Source organism: Anopheles gambiae, chromosome 3, assembly GCF_943734735.2.
Source record: "Anopheles gambiae chromosome 3, idAnoGambNW_F1_1, whole genome shotgun sequence".
Classification (NCBI taxonomy): Eukaryota; Metazoa; Arthropoda; class Insecta; order Diptera; family Culicidae; genus Anopheles; species Anopheles gambiae.
Window position 1 is genome coordinate 79,275,009 of NC_064602.1, and position 22,073 is coordinate 79,297,081.

General features: G+C 41.4%; 1 protein-coding gene across 1 annotated transcript in view; it reads left to right on the plus strand.

Annotated features, from left to right (window-relative positions):
- The first annotated feature begins 288 nt into the window (after positions 1-288).
- Positions 289-22,073, plus strand: part of LOC1270594 (gamma-aminobutyric acid receptor alpha-like) — a 30,633-nt gene continuing 8,848 nt past the window's right edge. Inside the window, exons 1-5 of the mRNA XM_061662975.1 lie at positions 289-918; positions 3,239-3,306; positions 6,982-7,202; positions 13,694-13,776; positions 19,624-19,887. Of these exons, the coding sequence (XP_061518959.1) occupies positions 672-918; positions 3,239-3,306; positions 6,982-7,202; positions 13,694-13,776; positions 19,624-19,887 (883 nt within the window). The 5' untranslated portion in view covers positions 289-671. The remainder of the gene's footprint in view (positions 919-3,238; positions 3,307-6,981; positions 7,203-13,693; positions 13,777-19,623; positions 19,888-22,073) is intronic.

Below are 22,073 nucleotides of genomic sequence, written 5' to 3' on the forward strand. Positions count from 1 at the left end.
CTGGTTGGCCGTATCATTATAATCTTAGCATATCCTTTAGTATAAAAATGAATTGCATTCTTTTAGGCATTTTTAGGCAAATCGCGGAGTATGCCGCAAGATGATCACAATATATATTTACTATGAATCTTGTCAAATATTTTAATGAATTCCTGAAGTTTTTAAACTCACATGATATTATTGCTTAATTACACTGTACACAATTTTGGAATTTTGCTCCTCGTTCCCATAAGCTTTGTTGCTAACTTCATCCATGTAATTTCTTCCTTTTCGTGTCTTTCCAGAGCACTACCGGACAAAATTCCCATAAGCATGACGCAGCTGAGGCCAGCCAGCAATCGAACGGCTTTTGATCAATCGCTTTCATTCGGTTTTGCTCCGGAGCGCAGCAAAATGTAGATGGGCTTGCGGGAGCTGCACCATCCCGTGCGTATTTTAAACCGGCACAAATGAAGATCGGCTGTTCCGGTGGGGCGTTTGATTAAGCCAGCAACCGAACGCAGTCAGCAGCATGGGATCGTGTCGAACGGTGTACTGATCGAGTCTTGGTTAACGCGACCCGTAACCCTACCCGTGTGTATGCGTGTGTAACCGAATTGTCCATCCGTTTGTCCAATTTGTACCGTCGAAAGATTGATTAAGGATAAAGGACACGAGCGCGCCTTGCAACGATGGCCGTGGCCCACACGACGGCCGTCGGACTGGTGGGAGCAAATTTATTCATCACCATCAATCGCATCATCCTCGGTTCGTTCAGCAACATAGCGATCGGCATCGGGACGTGCTACTTCCTGGCACCGGCCGGGCCCGTCCACGGCGCTATCCGGCTGACCCAGCGCAACAACCATGCGAACATATCGGAGCTGCTGGACAACTTGCTGCGCGGGTACGACAACAGCATTCGGCCCGACTTTGGCGGTAAGTGGACGTCACGCGGAAATACTAACAAGTGTTGTGGGGAGGAGGAAGGGGGGGGGAGGGGTGGATTTTCGGCGCAGATAAACGAAAGCTTCCCACCAAAGATTTGGCGGAAATGCTATCAAAATGTTAATCGCAAGTCGATGGTGGTGATGCGCGCTGCGGACGTTGTTTGTTCCGAGGGCAAAGCTATAAAACGGGGTTCTTGGGGGACTTTTGGCAAAGGTACAAAGAAAGCCCGGATGGAATATTTACGCGCGAAAAGACGCGCGCCCGAGCTTTTTCGGATGACCGTTCCACATCCATCAATATTCATTATTCATCGTTTGATAGAGGAACCACATTGGTCGGTAGTGCTTTCGCGTGACTTGGTCATTGACGTTGTTTGAGTTGTTGCCTGTCTTGAACGAGTGCTTCCTAATACCTGATTTATCGGGTTTACGACCGCATCAGATGTGATGATTTACGATTTGAAAGCGTCAATAACCGTACAATTGGTGCGTTCAAATGCAATTGCATTCTGCTGTAACGAAGTAATGGAATGGCAGACATGTTGCTTGAAAAATAGTTAACTAAAGCTAAAGTTCTGGTGGCATAGAATTCATCAAGTGGTCAATTAGAGCTAGTGCAAATTGTAACACTTAAAGGAGTGTCAATGTCCCTCAGATACTCAAGCAACATCTCCATATCAATTTGAGCCTCAAGATAGGATTGTTCATTGCAGCTGGTGTCTTAACAAAATTAAGTTCTATGATATCAATTATTTAAACACTGTGTAACAACAGCACACAAGAAAGAATTAGCAAAAGTTCAATTTAAGAGCAGAGAAGATTGACTAGGAAAATAGCTTAAGGGGAAAATGGCAGGTTTATCAGCTTGCCACTGTGCATTTCATGATCAAATGTATAAGTACTCATGATGGAACAGTCATTTAGAGATTGTTAGGATGAAGAAACAGGATCTCCAAAAGTGTTTTGGCAAATTCCCGAAAACTTTTGGTTGCTTCCCATTTTTTGTATGTCTTTCGATGACTTGTTGGCATTTCACAGAATATTTCGATTCAATTGTTTTGCTGTCTAATCCGACAATACTAAGAAAGCGTTTGATAGAATCCACAAATCCATGGGATACAACGAGCCCAAAAAATTTTTTAGAACTGAATAGTGTTTGCCATAAAATAAGGGAATATTACTCAATCACGCATCACCAAGTGATTTTAAATGCTCATGTATGTGCCGAAAGCTTCTGCTCTTTTATTTAATCGAAAGAGGTCCGTGGCTACTTTTCTATCACGAACTGTTGAGGACATAACTGTCCGGGAAGGATTATGACTTAGGTTCTTGAATAGAAAAGCTTGAATGTGAATGAAGTAATTTTATAATCCTTTGAATGAGAATAATTTATCAAGGTTTAGAGTCTAATTTAAATAAAAAAGGGAATGAATATGAGTTTATCTATTTGGTTTATATTCAAAGATCTTCGATAGGGTAAAAGACCACTTTATATTTATGATTAATAGTGTTCCAACTGTATCAAAAGTAAATCTTCCTTCATTAATTAACCATGAAGCTCTCTACCTAGCCTCAGTGTAGGAAGAACGTAAACGCTTCCCAAAACTAATACGCAATTACTTTATATACGCAATCGATTAAGCACAGTTCCAGAAACGTGTAGTAACCCGGGCAATGATCAAATGAGCAGACTTATTAATTGTGTCATTAGCAGCTCCATGGCAACTCCAGGCAACGGAAAATATGTACTATTGCTTACAAATTAGTTTCCCTCAATCAACAACCAATCAAATCAATCACGACGTCACGTGAACAGACCACCCCACCACCTGTAGAAGCTCTCCCTTCACTCCGCGTTTCTCACCAAAAACTCCGTCGTCCATAATCCTAGCAATATAACTTTGTAACAAAATACTTCCGCTACCTGTAACTTGGTACACTGGTGGACAAAAAGATAGGAAAAAAATGTGTTGTGTGTTTTTTTAAGGAAGTGATAGCGAATAACGGTCAACACATTGACCGTTAGAATATGTTTCCGCTCTGTGGAACACCGCAACACCACCTCCCAACAACCACTTAAACAGTCCTTTTCAGGGCTACCAAATATTTCCGACAAGAACTATGTTTTTCGGTCACAGAAAAAAGTTCCTATTTTTATGTCCACCAGTGTACATCCCCAATAAACCCCCCAGTGACCTATCGATTGCCGATGAATGACTTATTAACTTTCATCATATTGTATTTTCGCTGCATCCTGTGCTCTCACCTTCTTCTGCTACGCACTAAAAACGCTTTTTCTAACTTGGCAGGACCGCCGGCAGTCATCGAGGTGGATATTATGGTGCGCAGCATGGGTCCGATTTCCGAGGTGGATATGGTAAGTGATAATCGATCGCATTATGCTTTCCGGGAGGGGAAGGAAAATCTTGGCATAGCATAGCTGTGTTATTGACCAACGCAGAACGTTTGCACTTGCGTGTGAAAGGTGTGTGCGTGTTTTTTCCGTTACTTTTCCTGACCCTCACACAAATGATCCCGATGATGAAGGTAAAAAGCAGACTAACAAACAAAATGAAACAACGTAATATACCTGACGCGCGCTCTCTCTCTCTTTCTCTTCGTTTCTTACAAACAAACGAACAGTGTGATGCCTAAAGGAATGAATGATGAGGGGTTTTTCTCGATTTTGTTCTGCGACGAAGGAAAATGAGGAAACTTTCCGCACGGTGTGAAAGACCGGCTATGAAAACCGATGATGAGGCTGTTTTTCCACCTTAGGAGTGGAACATTTAGCAGCACGGGTTGTGTGCTGTAACGCGTGTTGATTAAACGGTTTCCCGAATGCTGAAGAAGTTGTTTCCGTTGGAAAAGTTTGCGAGCGTTTGGGAGGGTGCGTATGGTGCGAGTTGGTTGTAAGTGGTATAACCAAAAAAAGCCACATGAAAGAGAGTTCAAACCACTGGTGGAAAGAAGAAGTTGTTAGCAACGAACGGAAGGAAGCAAGTTCCTGAAGGGTCTGTATGAATGTATGGACCTTTTCGCGTTTGTGGTCAACATCGCTGCTGTGAGATGCCTCTTTAAAACATTTCCCACAAATGGATGGCATTTCGTTTGTATTTTTTGGCTCCTTCGCTTTGCTCTTTGTGCTTTACTTTTGTCTGCGCTTAGCGGATTATTTTGGACATTTTTTAATGTTTTTATTTTTATTTTAAAGACCATTCTTATTGCTCATGCGTTGACTTTTTTGTGATATTCTACAAAAAATGTCATTATTCAACTTTCAACCTCTTTTTCTGCAACCGCTTTCGCACTGTGAATCAAAGGATTATAAATTTCCATTTTTTCTTTTGCTGTTTTGTACTTTGAGCTTATCTCTCGATATCGATATTGTTGAGCATCCAAACGCATCCCACCAAGCACAGCATTATTACTTTCTAATGCCGTTGAAAAATACCTCCCTCGCCGTCCGTCCCACCGCCAAGCTCGTAAAGATGGCCCCAAACAACAAGCATCAAACATCCCGAAATCCTTCATCTGCATAGTTGCCGCCATAGTTCGGTGCAAGTCGGTTGTTTTGCCGGAAACTTGCTCCTTTCGTGCTGGAAGTTACGAAGCTGTGGCCTCATTTTTATGTGGCCGGTTGGTTGTAAACAACTGGCAAGATTCACCGTTCACCTTTGCGTATAGGGAAGGGAGGAAAAGGGGCTGCTTCTTCGCTGTGCATTGTAATCAACAATGTGTAACATATCGTTTCTCAATCCCGTGTTATCGTAGTGAAGCCCGAGGAAGGAGGCAAAAGAAAACTCTCCTCATTGTGTATCAACCGAACCAGCTGGGAGGATTATTAATACACTCCGCTCAACGAGAAAGGTGTAGGGAGTTTATCCTGAAGTCATACCCATCCAACAAAGATGCTGTCGCCAGATCGTTCTAGCGAAAGAGCCATTTCTGGTTTTTGCTGAAACTTGTGTAGAAGGGTTTCCCAAGGGGATTTATTTTTTGTTATTGCGTGTGCCACCCAAGAATACAGGATATTGATTTATGCTGTCGTGTCGTTTTTTTTTATATCCACTCTCTGCTACCATTGTTGCATTTTACCACACTGTACCTTCTTCCCGTATGTCTGTCTCGTAAGGTGTGCCGTTTGAGTGGTTTGAGTTTGTTTGTAAGCCTTTCTAAGGAGTTTTTGGCCACAGAATAACGGAAAAGCGATAGCGCCGGTGTCGTCTATTCTGGTTGCTCTGTGTTGACTTCAAAAGCGTTGACTCTTTGATTGATACTGTATTGATATCGGTCGTTGAAGGTAAAGGTAAAGCCTTCGCTTTTTTTGTGGAGAGATCCTTTTCATTTGTCGTGGTGACGGTGAAAATGACAATCATATATCAAGAATGACACTCAAATGATTCAAAAGAGGAACAAATGATAAGACAACTTTTTAAAGCTTCAAGATATTGAAGGTAGCATATGAAATTCTAGTAAATAATAATAGTCCATATCGCAATATTTAGATATTTTAACAAACATTAATATATGTTGAAGGAAGTGTAAATATCATAAAACACAAGTGTGCTATTCATCTCGTGGAAATACTTTGATTATATAATGCATAAAGGTTTCCAAAATAATTTGTTCCAAGGGTATTCCTCAACATAGATTAAACGTAATAGAGATATCGAAAACATTATTTATGAAAGTAACTGGTGCTGGGTAGATACGTATAAAAGAAATTATGGTCAGTGTAACCTCCTAAGCCTCATCTTTAATCTCTAACATCCTATTTGAACTTAATCAATCATGTGTTGAATGTTACACAGGCGTATGTGGTTTGATCATAAAGGATGTTCTCGTAAGGCCGTATCTCATATGATCATATGATATGATGATATGATTCCAAATTTTCATATGGGAGGCTCTGTCTATAGCGGGTTGGAACTAGTGTTGGGTAATTCAGATTCAGATTCGTGAATCAGTATGAATCTTTGGAATGATTCAATGAATCTGTATTCCGATTGGAAAGATTCATGAATCTCGAATGTTTCATGAATCTCGAAGGATTCATTAATTTTGCACGATTCATTAATATCGAAAGATTCTTTAATCTTAAAAGATTGATGAATTTCAAAAGTTTTCTATATCTAGAAAGATTAATGAATCTCTAGGGATTCATGAAACTCTAAGGATTCATAAATCTCTAAAATTCATAAAGCTTGAGCTTTTTATTATTCTTCTTTTTAGCGTAACAACCTACGTGGTCAAGCCAGACTATACAGGCTTTTGAGACTTCTTGTACTATGCAGTTCTATGCAGATTGGGTAAATTAAATATTTTGGAGATCATACATCTCTTAAGATTCATGAATCCCAAGAGATATATGAATTTTAATGGATTTATGAATCTTATAGATTTGTGAATCTTCAGAGATTCATTAATCTTTAAAGATTTGTGAATCTTTAGAGAATCACGAATTTTTGAAGATTCGACTCGAGATTCGAATCGCTCATCACTGAAGATTCATATAATGAATCTCAACGAAAGATTCATAAACCCAACACTAGTTTGAACATGTAATTTTTTTCAACTAGTCTTGCTTATCAAGAAGTCATTCACGAAGTGCTACGAAATCATTTGATTTGTTCCAATGGAATAAAATGTTATTGATTTATAGTAATTACCTAGCAGAGATCTGGCAAGAGCTTTCAATTAAAACACAGTGTCCCCATATCCGTAATTGACGGTTGGTCCTTTTTTCAACGAAGTGTGCTTTTCATTTCCCTTTTCTTCCCATTGAAAATCCTACGGCTAGCTACTATTAAGCATCTTTTTAAAATGAAGCATCTTCTGCTGCATTTTATTTTCCCAAAAAGTGACACTCGAAAAAAACAAACTGTTACTAAACAACATCTCCGATGTACCATTTCCTTATAAGAATCTCAGCAAACAATCCGTTCCAAATAGTTGTGTGGCAATGGCGGAATGTGAAGTATTTGCTGTCTCCTGCATTCTGATGTAGTGTTTCATTTCTTCTTCACCTTTCTTTCGCCCCCACGCCTAGACGTACTCGATGGATTGCTACTTCCGGCAGTCGTGGGTCGATCGGCGGCTTGCATTCAGCGGCGCACAGGACACGCTGGCACTGAGCATTTCCATGCTCGGGCGCATCTGGAAGCCGGATACGTACTTCTACAACGGCAAGCAGAGCTATCTGCATACCATAACGACACCGAACAAGTTCGTGCGCCTCTACCAGGACGGACGTGTGCTGTACTCGAGCCGGTAAGTAAGCATTGAGCGAGCATCTGCAGGAGGGAGAAAAAATCTTTACCACACATGAGCCCCCACACTATGCCATTAGCAGTAGGTTGCGCGTTTCGAGAAGAGACCATCAGCGGTACCAGAGCAAATGGATTGCTATTAATTTAGCTTGCCGGTTTGAACTAATTCGTGCCGCAGCTGTTGAGCGTTGTACTAATTGATGGAGTGTAAAGATTTTTCTTCCACGCTCTTGACCTGTGCACGGCACTGGGGCGGGTCTTGGGTTGGGAGCTGAAATTGATCAAGCTGTCACTGGGAATCATTGTTTTGGGAGGTACTAATGGAACGCGACCGTCGATGCTCCTCTGAGGCGTGTGTTAGTTTGTTACAGTGCTGCAGGCAAGTGAAGAGTCTATTAGCTTTACAAATGTGCTGGAAGCTTTTCTCTAAAATATAAGATGATGCTTGTGCACCGATAACGATCTGAAAAAGTGACAAAAAATATCTGATTTTCATTGGAAAATACCCCTAAAAGGTGTATGACATTTTTTTTTAAATATGTAGTTGTCGTAAACATTTAGTCCCTAAAGTGGTGGTGACCCAAGAAATTTGAAGAATTACTGTGGAACAAAATACGACAATTTTCATTTCGTTTCATACTAATGTGTTAAGCTGCTGCAGAAGCTATTTTGCTGCGGTCGTGGCCACGAGCTCCTTCATACTAGCAGTAGATAAATGCTTTAATGAAGTAATGTAATGCCTCTTATTTTTAACACGTCTTATTAATCCTGTTATAAAAGCGTCACTAATCCATCAGCATTGTCATAATTCATGAGAGCAGTAATTGATTAAATTTTCATTTTTGCCAATACAAAATCACGCTGTTTTTTGTTCCATCTGCCCCGTTAATGTAAGCGATGCGATGAAATATCACGACCAATATTCGTTTTTCGTCAATTAGCGATACGCAAACGGTGCCTGTTCGGTTCAGCTTTCATCTTTTTCCGTTGTCGGTTTTTTTCACCCGATTCCATCAACGGCATGGGAAAGATTTGTGCGTGTACTTTTGTTTTTTTGGGGCTGCAGCATTCCACGCCACGCTGTTTTTTACTTGTCAGAGTTGTCCTGCTATCAGGACGCATCATCGCACGATCCGAGACTACCGAGCTGCGAAGTGTCAACGTGAAAACCCATCAGTGTTCCATTAATTGACTCTCGTCCGCTTCGTGTGGTCTGTTTTCCCACCACCGCTTGGGGTGCTTCTTCCCCAGCGCCGGCCGGACGCACATCTTTCATCGTTTCGGATTTCTATTAATGCACCATCGTCGGGTGGTGATATCGGAAACGCACCAAAATGGCACACCGATAAAACGGCGTGCAAGGGAAACGGCAAAGCAGAAGAGTATGATAAAAATGGAAACAAAACGCACAAACAAAATGGGTCGGCAAACTTGTACCGGATCTTTGCGCGAATTGTAGACACGCACACACACAGACACAGTGCTAAAAAAGATCATCAAGAAATGGAAGGACACCGCTCAGCGCGGTGTCATGATACACACTCGGGAGCTAATCGAAAAGCACGCGATGGTCAGGCAGGTCAGGAGGGACGCAAACCGGGACGGGAAATCGTGATAGAAATAGAAAACGAGCCTCCGCTAGCCGCTGTCCGTTGTTGCGTTTTGGAGGAGGGTCGGTGTGTGATAAGGCAAATAGAGAAACAATATTTGACCAGCGGTGAAGTGTGTTGCTTCTAGCGCAACAAACCGAGCCCGTGAGTTGATTCAACGATCCACCAACGCCTCGGGCACACCGGTTGGCTAACGATTTGGCAAATCGATGACAGACGTAATAGAATGAGTTTTTACAGAATACGTTGAAGCTTCAGTTCTCGGTATTTCCTCGCAATAGGCTTTGCAAGGTTTCTGCTGCCACCGCGGTATCATGACAATGGCAATTTTGTTCGGCGAATTGGCTAATTTAAGGCGTTTTTCCTTGTGCGACAGGTATCACGTTTCCAGAGAACAAGCTCATAATTTGCACCCGTAGGTTGGCTACCGTTCGTACCAGACCACGCCTGATGGTATGCAACGTGCCTCACATTGCCAGCCTACTTGATGTCTTATTGGTTTCTTTTGGTGAAAAGTTAAAGATTTGATTAAAGACTTTTCAAGACAAAATTAGTGCGAAAAATGCTGCACTATTCAACAATTGCAAATTGCCTAATTTCAGGGGTTGTATCTGGTACTGGTATCACGTTAGCAAGAAAATGTATGTTAGTCGCTCCCGAAAGGTATGTTACCTTTTGTACATCGATTTCGTACGCCTGATTTTATGCAATTTGCTGTTCATTACTAGCTTATTTCATTGCATTTTGTTACTGAATTTTTAAATAGAGACACATTTCACACCATCCCACTAGATGACTGCCTCACCCATTTGCACGTTGTCGATGGTCGTTTCATATTGCTTAAATTATCGCTTACTTACCTCCGCTTGAATCCGCAAAAACCGACGCAACAGTGCTGGCGTATCGCAAGGCTAGCTAGAAGCCAGCCGATCTGTGAAATACTATCAGCGTGTTTGCCTACAGCAGCCAAGCGTCGAGCGAAACAGCAAAACAGTAAGCAAATAGAGCAGGCAAGCAGGAAGAAAGGAAAAAAGGCAAACTAGCTACTGGAACTACAGATCCCGAGGAAATGGGTGAACGCCAAACGCAAACCCAATCAAATTCACTCCGGGCGTTTGTTTGCCCGCTGTCGAAGTGCGGCTCGGAATTCATCAATAATCGGCCAACTTTTGTGGACGTGGGACGGGCTGTGCGCGGTGTTTGGTGTTTTGTTTGAGCGAGCAAGCAAGGTGGGGGGGGAGACTCCCGATGGAGAGAGAGTGGAAGGTGTGAGTGTTCCGTCATTGCTAGACAAATCGTCTACCAAACGGCAGTGGCGGCGCTGGGCAGTGCCTACACTTATCTTGCTGGTCATGCCCGGCGCTGTACAGCGTCACTAGTATCCGGGGTGTACTTGTTTTGCTTCGCAAGATTCGCATTGTGCAAGAACGGTCATATAGCTAGTTACTTTTGACACACGCGCTACGCTGATGCTCGGGGCAACCGCGGAACCGACTCGGATGCCGACGGGGTCAGGGCACAGGGACGCGCGAAATGAAATCGATTGTTTGAGAAAGTTTTTCCTCCACGCCCCCCCCCCCCCCCGCCGCAGCGTTTGTGGTTTGGCGCAAATCACAGTTTCACAGCACGGTGTTTGCGCCGTAGAAGAGCTCCATAAATAATCATAAAGTTTGATCGGTCGGCAAAAAGGTTACCGGCGTTCGGTTTGTGCTGCAACTGCACGTACAGCGTTGCTGCGTACGGCTCATTAACTGTGTTTCTGGGCTTAAAGTGTTATCCGGCGGTAGTGAGCATTTGATGCGCCTGTTTTGTAGCGAGCAAACTGGTGTTACGGGTATAGCACGAATGGTTTGAAACGATTTCCGTGCTACAATGACAATTAAAAGCAATGGAGGAAGTGATCGTTTAAAATGGATCCAGTTGTTGGTCTGAAAACCTTTAGCTGATTTGGTTCAGCCTGTCCAATAGGAATGTGTGATAATCAATGGGAAACATGATGTTGGTTAAAAAGTTAGAAAAATTAACTAAAAATTTCAATAACATTTTTCAATTAATTGAAAGTTTAACACAAATTAAATTGCCAAATTTTGATGTACTCCGTTTAATATTTTTAATAATTTTAAATTAAAGAAGATTTGCTTTCATTTTTTTTTTCAATACCACGACAGCTATTTGTTGCTTCATTATCATCGATCGCTATCGATTTACTCACCTTTCCACTCCCTTAGGTACACCAAATGGCCTGCTTTTGAACCACACCAGGTGAGAAGGTGCACCATTCCCGAGGCCACGGTTTAAATCCTTCGTTAAATACCGCCAAATTGCATGCCAAACGAGCTGCTCGGATCGGACCGATCTAATGGTCCGCGGATGGCGCCTGTTTCGGGTCTGTAGCAAACTACAACGAGCAGCCGCGAGTTGTGCTCGCGCTGTAGTTAATATTGCCCGGGGGATTAATTTGGCAGACTGCGTGGGGGAATTCAATTTCATTGCCATGGTTTGTACGCAGGCGATGCAATTGGAAGGATGCGAGAGTGTAAGAGGGGGAACAGGGACCACTTGGTAGTACAGTTTATGGACAAGTGCTTTGGTTGACGGGAATGGGTTTAATTTAGGCAAACGCAAGCCGGGCAGACTCGTGAACACTGGTGAACGTACAGGCCGAACTGAAATTAATTGAACAAACGCACTTTTTATGGGGAGTGGAACGTTAGAAGATCGTGAGAACTATTTACCTGTTATATCAGTCGGTTAATGTGATGTTTTATGATGATCGTGTACGTATAAAAGAAAACAAAAGAATAATAACGCTTCTGGTGTTTCAAAAACAAGTAACTATAGTGCTAATTCAATGGTTAAATTTCATGTTCCGGAAAGGTCCAGAATCCTGTTTTGCATAAGTTTTGCATACGGGAAACTCATAGATTTTTTTCATTCAGTGTTTCTCAAACCATTTGAAATCCATAAGGATGTGTTGAAAACCCTTCAAACGTATTTCAAAACTGTCAACGGGAACTCGAAAGATCTGTCACTTGTTGCTAGGACACGCGTTGAACACGCTATTGACGATATTAAAATTTAATTGAAAATGAAGTTTACGTTGATGAGTTTGTTAGAGGACACCCTGTAATATTAAACTGTCTGGCAAATTTCGAACATTCAGCCAAAATGCTTGTCGACTAGAAAGCGTTCAAGTATTCAATTCTTACGTTTAATAGCTCAAAAACATCATCATTACCGTACTTTAAAATAGAATCTTTCCTTTAGAAAATAAATAATATGTCCATGTTTATTAGCTTATTGAATTGGAAAGGATGTGAAATTTTTATAGTTAAATTTTTGATTAAAATTTCTCCAGGGTAATTTTTTATGCCAGTTTTTCAATGTTGTTTTTTTTGAACATGCAAAATTGGTTATAATGTATGCAAAACAATAAATAAAATACGTCAGAGATTTTTAAAAATCATAGAAATATGCACTAAAAGATTTAAAATTTTATAAAAAAATTGTTCTTATAAGTATTCTCGTCTCGTCTTTTTGGTAACTACTATCACTGTTCTCAAACTCACTTTCTCACTTTATTATGACATTTATTAATATACAGTGGATCGCCGTTTATCCGGGTTCCTTTTATCCGGCTGTCCGTTTATCCGTGCTGTTGAGAAATGACAGTTCAATACAAAGATGATATTGTGTTCTGAGGAGAATATTTGAAAAAAAAAAATACGATTATCACAACACATTGTCATAACAAAAAACAATACTATTCATGGCAAATTTCAAATATTCTCAAATAACATGAAGTTTCTAAAAACAGGATTATTTTTATCAAAAAATAAGAAAATTTTCCAAAATCTAATCAGCAATTAGTGATAAAATATATCATTTGACTTATTATCAGTGTTATTCGCATATTCGGGTTAGGTCAAGTCTCGATGAGCCCGGATAAACTGCGCTCCACTGTAGTTACAAAATAATGCGAAGAATAAAAATAAGCATTCTGTTAGGAAACTCTTTATATATTTTTAAAAAGACGTTGAAAATGCCTCTGATGGAACTCTGATTATGAACGTTTTGCATATGAGATTGCATATCTTTAGGCGTCTTGTGAATGATTCAAATTTTTGAGGCTAAAAAATCTAAAAAAATATATATGCAAGACCGTCACATTTTGCTTGCTCGACGAAGAAGTTGTTGAAACTTTGAGCCAAATTTCCACCCAATACGGTTCAAATAAAAAATTAAACTATACCGCGATGTTTCATTAGCTCCCCGTTTACCTGCCAGTGGCAGTCGGAAACGTTTAAGAAGAAAAGGTTTCTCTTAGTATACACTAATTAAAATCTATCTTACAGTCGGTTTCATATTCGAAACGCTCTTGCAAAACAATTGCGCTCGAGCACTTCAGCCAAGCAAAGTGAAGCCAATTTGAAGACAACAATTTGCCTGGGAAGCAAATTTAGCCACTCGCGAGCCAGCGAGTACTTGAGCGGCTCCATCTTCTAGATAGCTAGATTGTACCCGTCGGTTTACTATTTCCACCCAATTGCGTTGGAGTACAGCGTGGCAGGCTTGGGTATCCATTTCTTCCATCCTCATCGCACTAGGTCCGTCCCGGCCCGGCCGAACTCACTGTAGCAAATTGCCAATTATCGTTCCATTAGTTTCATGCAGTCCAGTGTCTCCGGTGCATCCTATTAAAGTGCTGTGGATATTGTGATTCAGTCGTTGGTTATACGATACGCGGAGTGGCGCGTTTGTGTGGTTAAGATTTTTCCGCCTCATCGATTAACTTGTACCATAATTTGAGTTTGATTTCACGCTGAACATACACACACACACACACACACACGTCCGTGTATGTATTGGCTTTCTTTCGCAGGCTCACCATTAAGGCCGGCTGCCCGATGAACCTGGAGGACTTCCCGATGGATACGCAGCGATGTCCACTGAAGTTTGGTTCGTGTAAGTAATGTTTGCTAAAATAAGAAACCAAAACAACAAGCGAATTGCTTTTCCCATACCATTATTGGATTGTGTTTCGTTTCGTCTGCAGATTAAACTTCCAGCACGACAGCTGTTCCCGTTCCCTATCCCGAAACGAATGTTTCCGTTCAATTTGTGCTTTCAGTTAGATATTTAAATCCCCGGCGCACCGTCGACCGGAAAGTTGATCGATTGTGGTTGCGGTCGCGTAACAAAAACACACTCTCAACCCCGAGTGCCAGATTCGGTGGAACACATATTGACGGGCTGGCAAAATACCTTAAACCACTTGCAATCACATGTCACCGATATGGGTCACAGACGTACAAAACGCGGGTGTGGTGCAAAACATAAAAGTGAAAAATAACACACGGATTTCGATTACGTGCCGCGCTACCTGGCGAGGCGTGGGAATCCTTTTCCATTCCATTTAGTTGTTGCTGCAACTGGCGACCCGTACCCGTGCCGTGCTGGATGATGATGATGATGACGGTGATCGTTGGAGCATCTCGGAAACCACAGGAAACTGCGTTACCCGTGGAAACCGGAAGCCAATAAATCTCACCTTCATCAGCGCCGCTTCACCACCAGCACGGGCACGGGTGCGAGTGCGTTCCGGATGTGGTATGATTTTTCCGGGTTTGTAAACTTTTACTGCACACGTTTCCAACGGTAGCGCCTTGTGTGTTTGTGAGTTAGTAGCAAAGGATCAGGAAAAGGTGAACAGGCAGTCGAGCATGGTAAGAAAAGTGGAAAACAAAAACGGGAAACACACACACACACTAAACTTGTCTGCCCGCTCTGGCGGAAGTTGACTGCAGCGAAGCGGAACCGGCACGCGTGAGTGTGTGTTTGTGTAGACCAATTGGAATAAAATTGTTGTTTTGCACATGCACAGACAAACAAAACGACTGCCATCCGATTGCGGCTGGAGCCGTCGGAAGGTGTTTGCAAACAGAAGGGTGGAAAAACTTTCCAAAAACTACTCACGCGCTCGAACTTTGTGAATATTTTTGCTCTCACTACAAGTGATCGAGCGGATGTGTACCGACACACGGCTTGACTAACCGGCTACACGTGTGGATAGTTTATTTCGCTGCGATGCACTTTCCCGTTTCGCATTTTCACTTTGCATGGTGCAAATGGTGGCTTACACCAGGGCCAGGGCAGCAGGAAGCTTACGATGCTTCTCCCGCTGCAGGGTGGAGTAAGCGTTGGTAAACTGCATCGCTTGTTGCATTAAGTAATACTTTGAGTAATTTGCATCTCCTGCGTGTCATTGTGGTGTGTACACTTTTCTCCAAAAAACTTTTGCGAGAAGAAAGATTTCATTTGCATTCAGTGGCTATGTGGGACACACCGGGACAACAATACTTTCGGAGAGTTTTGAATTGTGCCATGACATTTGATTTGATTTTCCACTAAAGGATCTTCATTTTGTTGGGAGAAGAAGCCTTTAAATGAAATTTGTATAATGAAAATATACTATTTTGAATAAATTTTTAACAATAATTTTAGTGTTGAGTTTCATAACTCTTTCGTTTAGCTTCATTCATCTGAATCTTCAGCGATGAGTGATTAGAATCTCGAATCGTATCGCTACCTCGAAAGATTCATGAATCTTCAAAGAACCTATAAGATTCATGAATCTCCAGGGATTCATCTTTCAAAAGGTATGATTTTCAAAACATTGAATTTGCGCGATCCCATGGTAGAGTTGTTAGCCGGTCTCGTGGTACGACTTAACAACTCCCCTTCATGGGTTCAAGCCCCGAATGGACCGAGTCCCCATACGTAGGACTGACTATCCTGCTATGGGTAATCAATGAGTAACTGAAAGCCTAGCCCTCTAATGGTGCAGACAGGCCTTGACCGACAGCGGATGTTGAGACAATGAGAAGAAAAAGATGCTAAAGTTGTTACCTCGCACGACTTAACAACATGCACTTCGAGTGTTTAAACCTCGCATGAATCGTCTGTCCGTAGTAAAATAAACTATCGTGCTGGCGTGGTACATGCCAAGAAGTCTCGAAAGTCTGTATAGGCTGGTTGACCACTTAGGTTGTCTTAGGTGTGACTGTGAACTTAGGGGTGAAGATGCTCAAGCTCTATGAATCTTAGGAGATTGATAAATCCCTTGAGATACATGAATCCCTAGAGAATCAGAATCTTTTGGAGATATATGAATCCCTAGAGATTCAAAATCCTTTGAGATTCTTTAATCTTTCGAGAGGCTCGCGAGTCGCATGCAGTTGTTTTCTGTCTAAATGACGGCTCCTTTTCCTTTTTTGGCCCATCTACAACCAATTGTCATTTGTGATTGTATTCGTCAATTTGTCGCATTCTTCGAGAATTTTTAAACATAGTTTAGGTTTTATGTCGCAAATTATGTCGACGAACGACTAGACTAGAACTTTTGACTGGAGCTATGGACAGATAGGAACGAACAAAGTAAGAACTGCCTATTCCATGCCGTTCTTGAAGAAGATCAAACCGTTTTCAATCGAGATTTTTAAACAGGATAACCTTAGTTTGATGTTGGATGATGTTCCAAAGTCACCCCGAGCATGTTGGTTCACCTTATTTTGATGTTGGAGTTGGCTCCGATGGTCATACCCTCTTGAATGACCTCTATTGACAAAAAAACCGTTGTTGCTGGACGATGTCCTCAATTTGTCTAAATACACCACTTCCAATGCATTAAACGTTATGCACATTCTGGTACGTTATCTGAACCTTCATGTGATCTAAATATGTTTAAAATAAGGATTTCTTGCTCTGTTTTTTTCCAGATGAACTCTAATCGTTCACTTTAACATGACATCAATTTATTATGGAAAATAACAGCCTCATTTTTTAAAGATGATATTGCTTAAAAAATGATAGATCTTAAAGTCATAATTCTACAGTAATAACTAAAAAACCGCACCACAAAGGGGACATAAATCTTACAGTAGATGCTAAAGATTTAAAGTACAGCTAGCTATGACAGCTGTTGACAGAGTCCGCATATTTTTCGTCACCATTACAGTTGTGATTCTACCTAAAGATAATTGATTAAATTAAGCATCCATTACGCCGACGGAGCACAATTGGTATGCGTCTAATCTTCCCCCCACCGCACCAGCTTAAAGGATTGTGCACGAATTACTTCACCCGCGCCCGCAACGCACAATGGTTGTGATTTGAATCGTTTTGATTCAATTATTCTTCACCCGTTTGGTAGGACTTGACCGATTCCAAACAGTAAACTACATGCTATGGTTGCCTCTGGCAGTGAAGAGGAAGTGCTCCTCCAACCAACCTCTCCCTACCCGGTTTATAAGAATTTAATCATCGCAGGCAAAGCGTGCCCGAACGCCGACCAATGCATAAGCGCGCCGGCATAAATCGTGGCCGAGGCCGACGCTCGCTCATAATCAACTATTCTCTTCATTTGTATGCAAATCCACTTAAAGATCTAATCACTACATTCACACTGCCAGCATGGTGCCGTGTTCGCTGGTGTTGAATGGGAAGTGAGAAGTGTCGTTTAGGAAGAAATTGCACTAAGCCAGGCTGCGAGAGTGAAGCCTACACGGCTGCAAGCTACGAGCTGCGGAAAGCACAGTTTGCACTAGAAACGGAACAGTTAAAGTGCATACGAAGGTTGTGAATCGGTGAAAACTGAATGTAATTTCTACTGCCGCGTGCAGCCGAAAATACGCCCGAACAAATCGCATCAAAAGTGCAGTGAAAGTTTTCGCAAAAGCATATCAATGGCAGCGTGTTGCAGCGTTTCTGTCGTCGTCATCATCATCATCGCCATCATCATTGCCTTCGTTTGCAGGACGAGTTAAGGACGCGGTCAGAGTGGCAGCATTCAAACGGGCCACCGCATCACGCTTTCGAGTCGGTTGAATATTCATGAAAAACATCGTAAAGCTCTTGTAAAGCACAAAACTTGCCGGGATGGGTTCGCTGGAATGGAAAAGACAGATAGCTGCGGGTGTGAAATGGATTGACGTCCGCTGCAATGGGTGTAAAAATTGGGTTTTCCATCTTCTAGCGCGGGCAGCACACTGACAGCAATAAAAGTGCGTTTGATATTTATTTAAACTTTTGCAAGCAACGGGGTTCGTGGGTGGTGATAGTTTTACTTCTTGATTTGATTTTGAGGTCATAATAATTTGATTTGTGGTTTGTGTGATTTTTACCCATTTTAGCCATCTAAGTGAATATTACTCAACAGTTGTTATATCACATAATGGTAGTTGTTATCGTACAACGAATTTTACTTTTATGGATCTTTTTTCGGCTTTTATCATAATTTATTTAATAATGTTTGACTGTAACTTAGTTTGATAAAACATGTAACATATAATATTATTACCAATCAATTTAGATTCAGTTTAGTAAAATAAATGTAAGAATCCTACTAGAAATAGAAGATGGCAAAATTGAGGTCCAAAATATGGTTCAAATCCTCCTAAGTTTATCCATTTCACAGGTACATCGGTTTTCCAAAAGATGTCGCTTTCAAATTTTAAGTAGTTTTTGATGAGATTGATGAGATGTTATTGTTTTTATTAGTAAACATCAGCAGACTATCGCAATCATAAAGCTACTAATCTTGTAATCAAGATTCACAAGAATTGTGTATGCTCAGATAGCTGTGTCTAACGACATCTGTTAGTAATACCTGGATGTTTAGGTTCAAAATCTTGTACACTACTGTTGGAAATAGAACTGTGTTTCACGAATCTTAGTTAATTCGAACCTTGAATCAAATCTCCAAAGATTCATGAATCCATAAAGAATCATAAATCTCCAAACATTCATTAATCTCTAAAAGATTCACGAATCTCTAGAAATTCGTGAATCTTTGGTGAATCTTTGATGATTTTATCGATATTGATTTTTTGCGGTCCTGTAGTGCAGCAGTCAACTCGCACAACTTGCCCGTAAGTTGAAGCCTCGCACCAAGGCCGTCTCCGTATGCACCGTCTCCTCATAGCAAGAACTGACTGTCCAGCTGCATATTTCTAGCTAAGAAGACTCGAAAGCCTGTATAGGCCGTCATGACCACGTAGATCGTTAGGCCAAGAAGAAGAATAAGAAGAATCTCAAGCTCTACGCATCTTTTGAGATTCATAAATCCCTCAAGATCCATGAATCCCGGTCGTTTTGTGAATCTTTCGGGATTCATGAATCTTGCGTGAAAATTATTGAAGAAATACCAGAAGGTTGAGTGATGACCGCTCCATCACTACTACATACTTTTGACAGTTAAAGAGAACAGTTACCATATCTAACTCCTTTGATGTCATATTATTATCCCGTTTACGTAACATTGTGTGTCCTTCATTCTTATCCATTATTCCTTCATCGTTCCGTTCACATTGGCCAACAAAAGTACTATTTAAACTATCTCTATTAAGCGAATTTGTAAAACGTCCTTCGAGTCGGTACCACGAAAGACGAAAGTCGACCAAAATGTGCAATCTCAACCGCGCGCGCGCCCAAGCACGCGAAACTACACACCCGGTTCTGAGCAACGCCCATCAAATAGGCAACCATTTTTGCTTCTTTCGTTAATTACATTAAAGATGTGCAGCCATAATGAGTAGTTTCGTCCTGACGATTACGTCCGAATTATCCGCACAAATGGGATAGACTAATTACATGGTAGCAGCAGAGACGTCCGCCGAAAGCTCCGCACGGTCCCTGCCGTCAGGTCCCACCGGAGACTTCCTTGTTACGAGTGTATTTATTTCCCGTTTTCTCGCTTCTTTTCCTTTTTCCGGTTCCGCTTTGCCTGCGCCCTGCTCGACCCTGCCTTTCCAGTCGGCTACACCACGAACGATGTGCTGTATCGGTGGAACAGTGGTCGCACGGCCGTCACCATCGCCGACGACATGAAGCTGTCCCAGTTCGATCTGGTCGAATGGCCGGCCGGAAACGTGACGGATCGGGTGGTGCACAACACGGCGAGCGCCGGTGCGACCGTGCTGAACGGCATGGGCAATGCCGACCTGGAGCTCGGTCTGGGGCTGGACGGTGGCGTTGGACGAGCAACTGGTGGCGAAGGCAACGGCAAACTCTACATGTGTAAGTATATACCGCTTAAGTATAGAAGGAGAGGGAGTATGTGGCTGTGAGTTCGATAGCAAACAGTCTTTACCTTGGGATAAGAAACTTTTCGGATCGTATGGGAACACGTATTCATCACAGGCTTCTGTCTGGTCAGCACCGTCCCAAGTTATTTTGCATAATTCCACCCTTTCTCCTCGCTCGAGACCACCAGGTTGGGCGTTATCAAATATGGTCGACGAAGAGATTAAATTTTTTAATTACTTTCCGAGTGGAATCTTCATTATGCCAGACCGGAGATAATGGGCAGAGGATATCATCGTTACACGAAGCGAAAGCGAACCCGGTGATGCTTCGCTCAAAGCGACTATAATCTAAATTGTCGAACAAATCTGCGCGCTAAGTGGTAAGGGATTATTATCTTTATCTTGCTGGGTGGATAGAAACGATGGGATGAAAAGAATTATACGGTGCGGAGTGGAAAGTGTTTCATCTCATGGGCACCGGAGCATGTGTTCTGTGTGGATATAGTGAAATGGAGAAAGTTTCTTGCGCTCGTGCGGTTGCATGATGTTTCCTCAAATGCGTTAGAACTTTTTAAACTGGTAAATACGATAAGTTGTTTTTAAATCGGGAAATTAATTTAGGCTACTGATGAAAAGCTCTGATTCAGATTTGTGGAACTGATGAAAAACAATAAATTAATCTGAACATTTTGGCATGAAACAAGATGCAATTTAAGAAAAAATAAGCTTTTTTCTAACTGCCCAAAATCTACGTTGCGGTAATTGGCAGCCACGTTATAGTGTTGGCGAGTTTCAATTAGCGAGTTTCAGCTCCACTTATGCTTAAAGTTTGCTTTTTAGATTTTGATCTTGATCTCGTTTAGCATAGGGGAAGGTAGGTAAAGACGGACACGTTAAGGGAAATGGTAAAAATCTAGGGATATATAAGTGCAACGACCATGAAAATGTGCATACATTATCTTACACTCATGTTTTATCAGAAAATGTGTTGAAATTTTTAAGTTTCCATCGATTTTTGCGTTTTTTTCATGAATGAAAAACATGTTTTTTTTCGTGCAGTTTTGAAATGTTCGGGTAAGACGGACACCTGATATGGGAAAGATGGACACCATGAAGGGGAAGATGGACACCTGTAAAAAAGGTTAGAAAGTGAAGAGTTTTACAGTATTTTAACAAATTCTATCGCTTTCCACGTCCTGGTACGTTTATAAACCAATTCTTGGTCTATTGCAACGGCGATTCATTCAGCCATGAATTTAGGAATTGTAAACGGCGCTTGTAATATATCGTAGAATACAGCATCTAAAGCATTATTGACATATCGCACACTTACAGCTGACGTTGCTCTAGCTTACAAAACAACAGTCTAGAACTTCCTTTTAGGAAATTACTCCGCAAAAAGTCCACGACCCCAGTATTCATGAGGGACTTGTTAACAGTTTAATCCATTTTCCATCATGTCAAAATTCAACATTTGATTTTTGTAATCCAGTAGAATTTCTCATTTATTCCTGAACAATGTCGTATAAATGCCTCATCTTTTTATTGCTTAAAGTTGTCCAAGTCGTGAGAAGATATTGGATTTCGTGAAGCGCCTCATCAGCGTCGAGTGAGTAATAGCATAACGAATGGCTACTATTTTGACCGGTTTTTCATTTCTCGCTTATTTCAATACTTTCTCTAATTGCTGATTGGTTTATTGCTTCGCAATACCCTTATTTAAGGTGTTTGAAGAGATATATTCATCACCAATTGATATAAGATGTAAAAAAATCAATAAATTCGGTGTCCATCTTTCCCTACAACAAGGTCTCCGTCTTTCCCGCTTTGATGTCAGAATGTTTAAACCACCAGAAAACAATATTTTGTATTGCTTTTACCCTCGTTCTTTCGCCAGTTTTTTCATTAATGATCGCGACAACCCATTCATGAAATAAAACTTCCGGAAATATAAACAATACAAGTTGTAGAGCTTAAGATCGGCAGTAGTCAAATTAGATCCACAAGGGTGCACATGATTGAAAATTTATTTTGTTCGTGGATTTAACCAATTTTGCATATATATATTGCCAAAAATGTTCTGAAATGTGTTGTTTTACCTTCAGTTTGGATTCTACATTGTTGAATTACTCGAAAATTACCTTTTTCATGCATTTATGAGAAGTGTCCATCTTACCC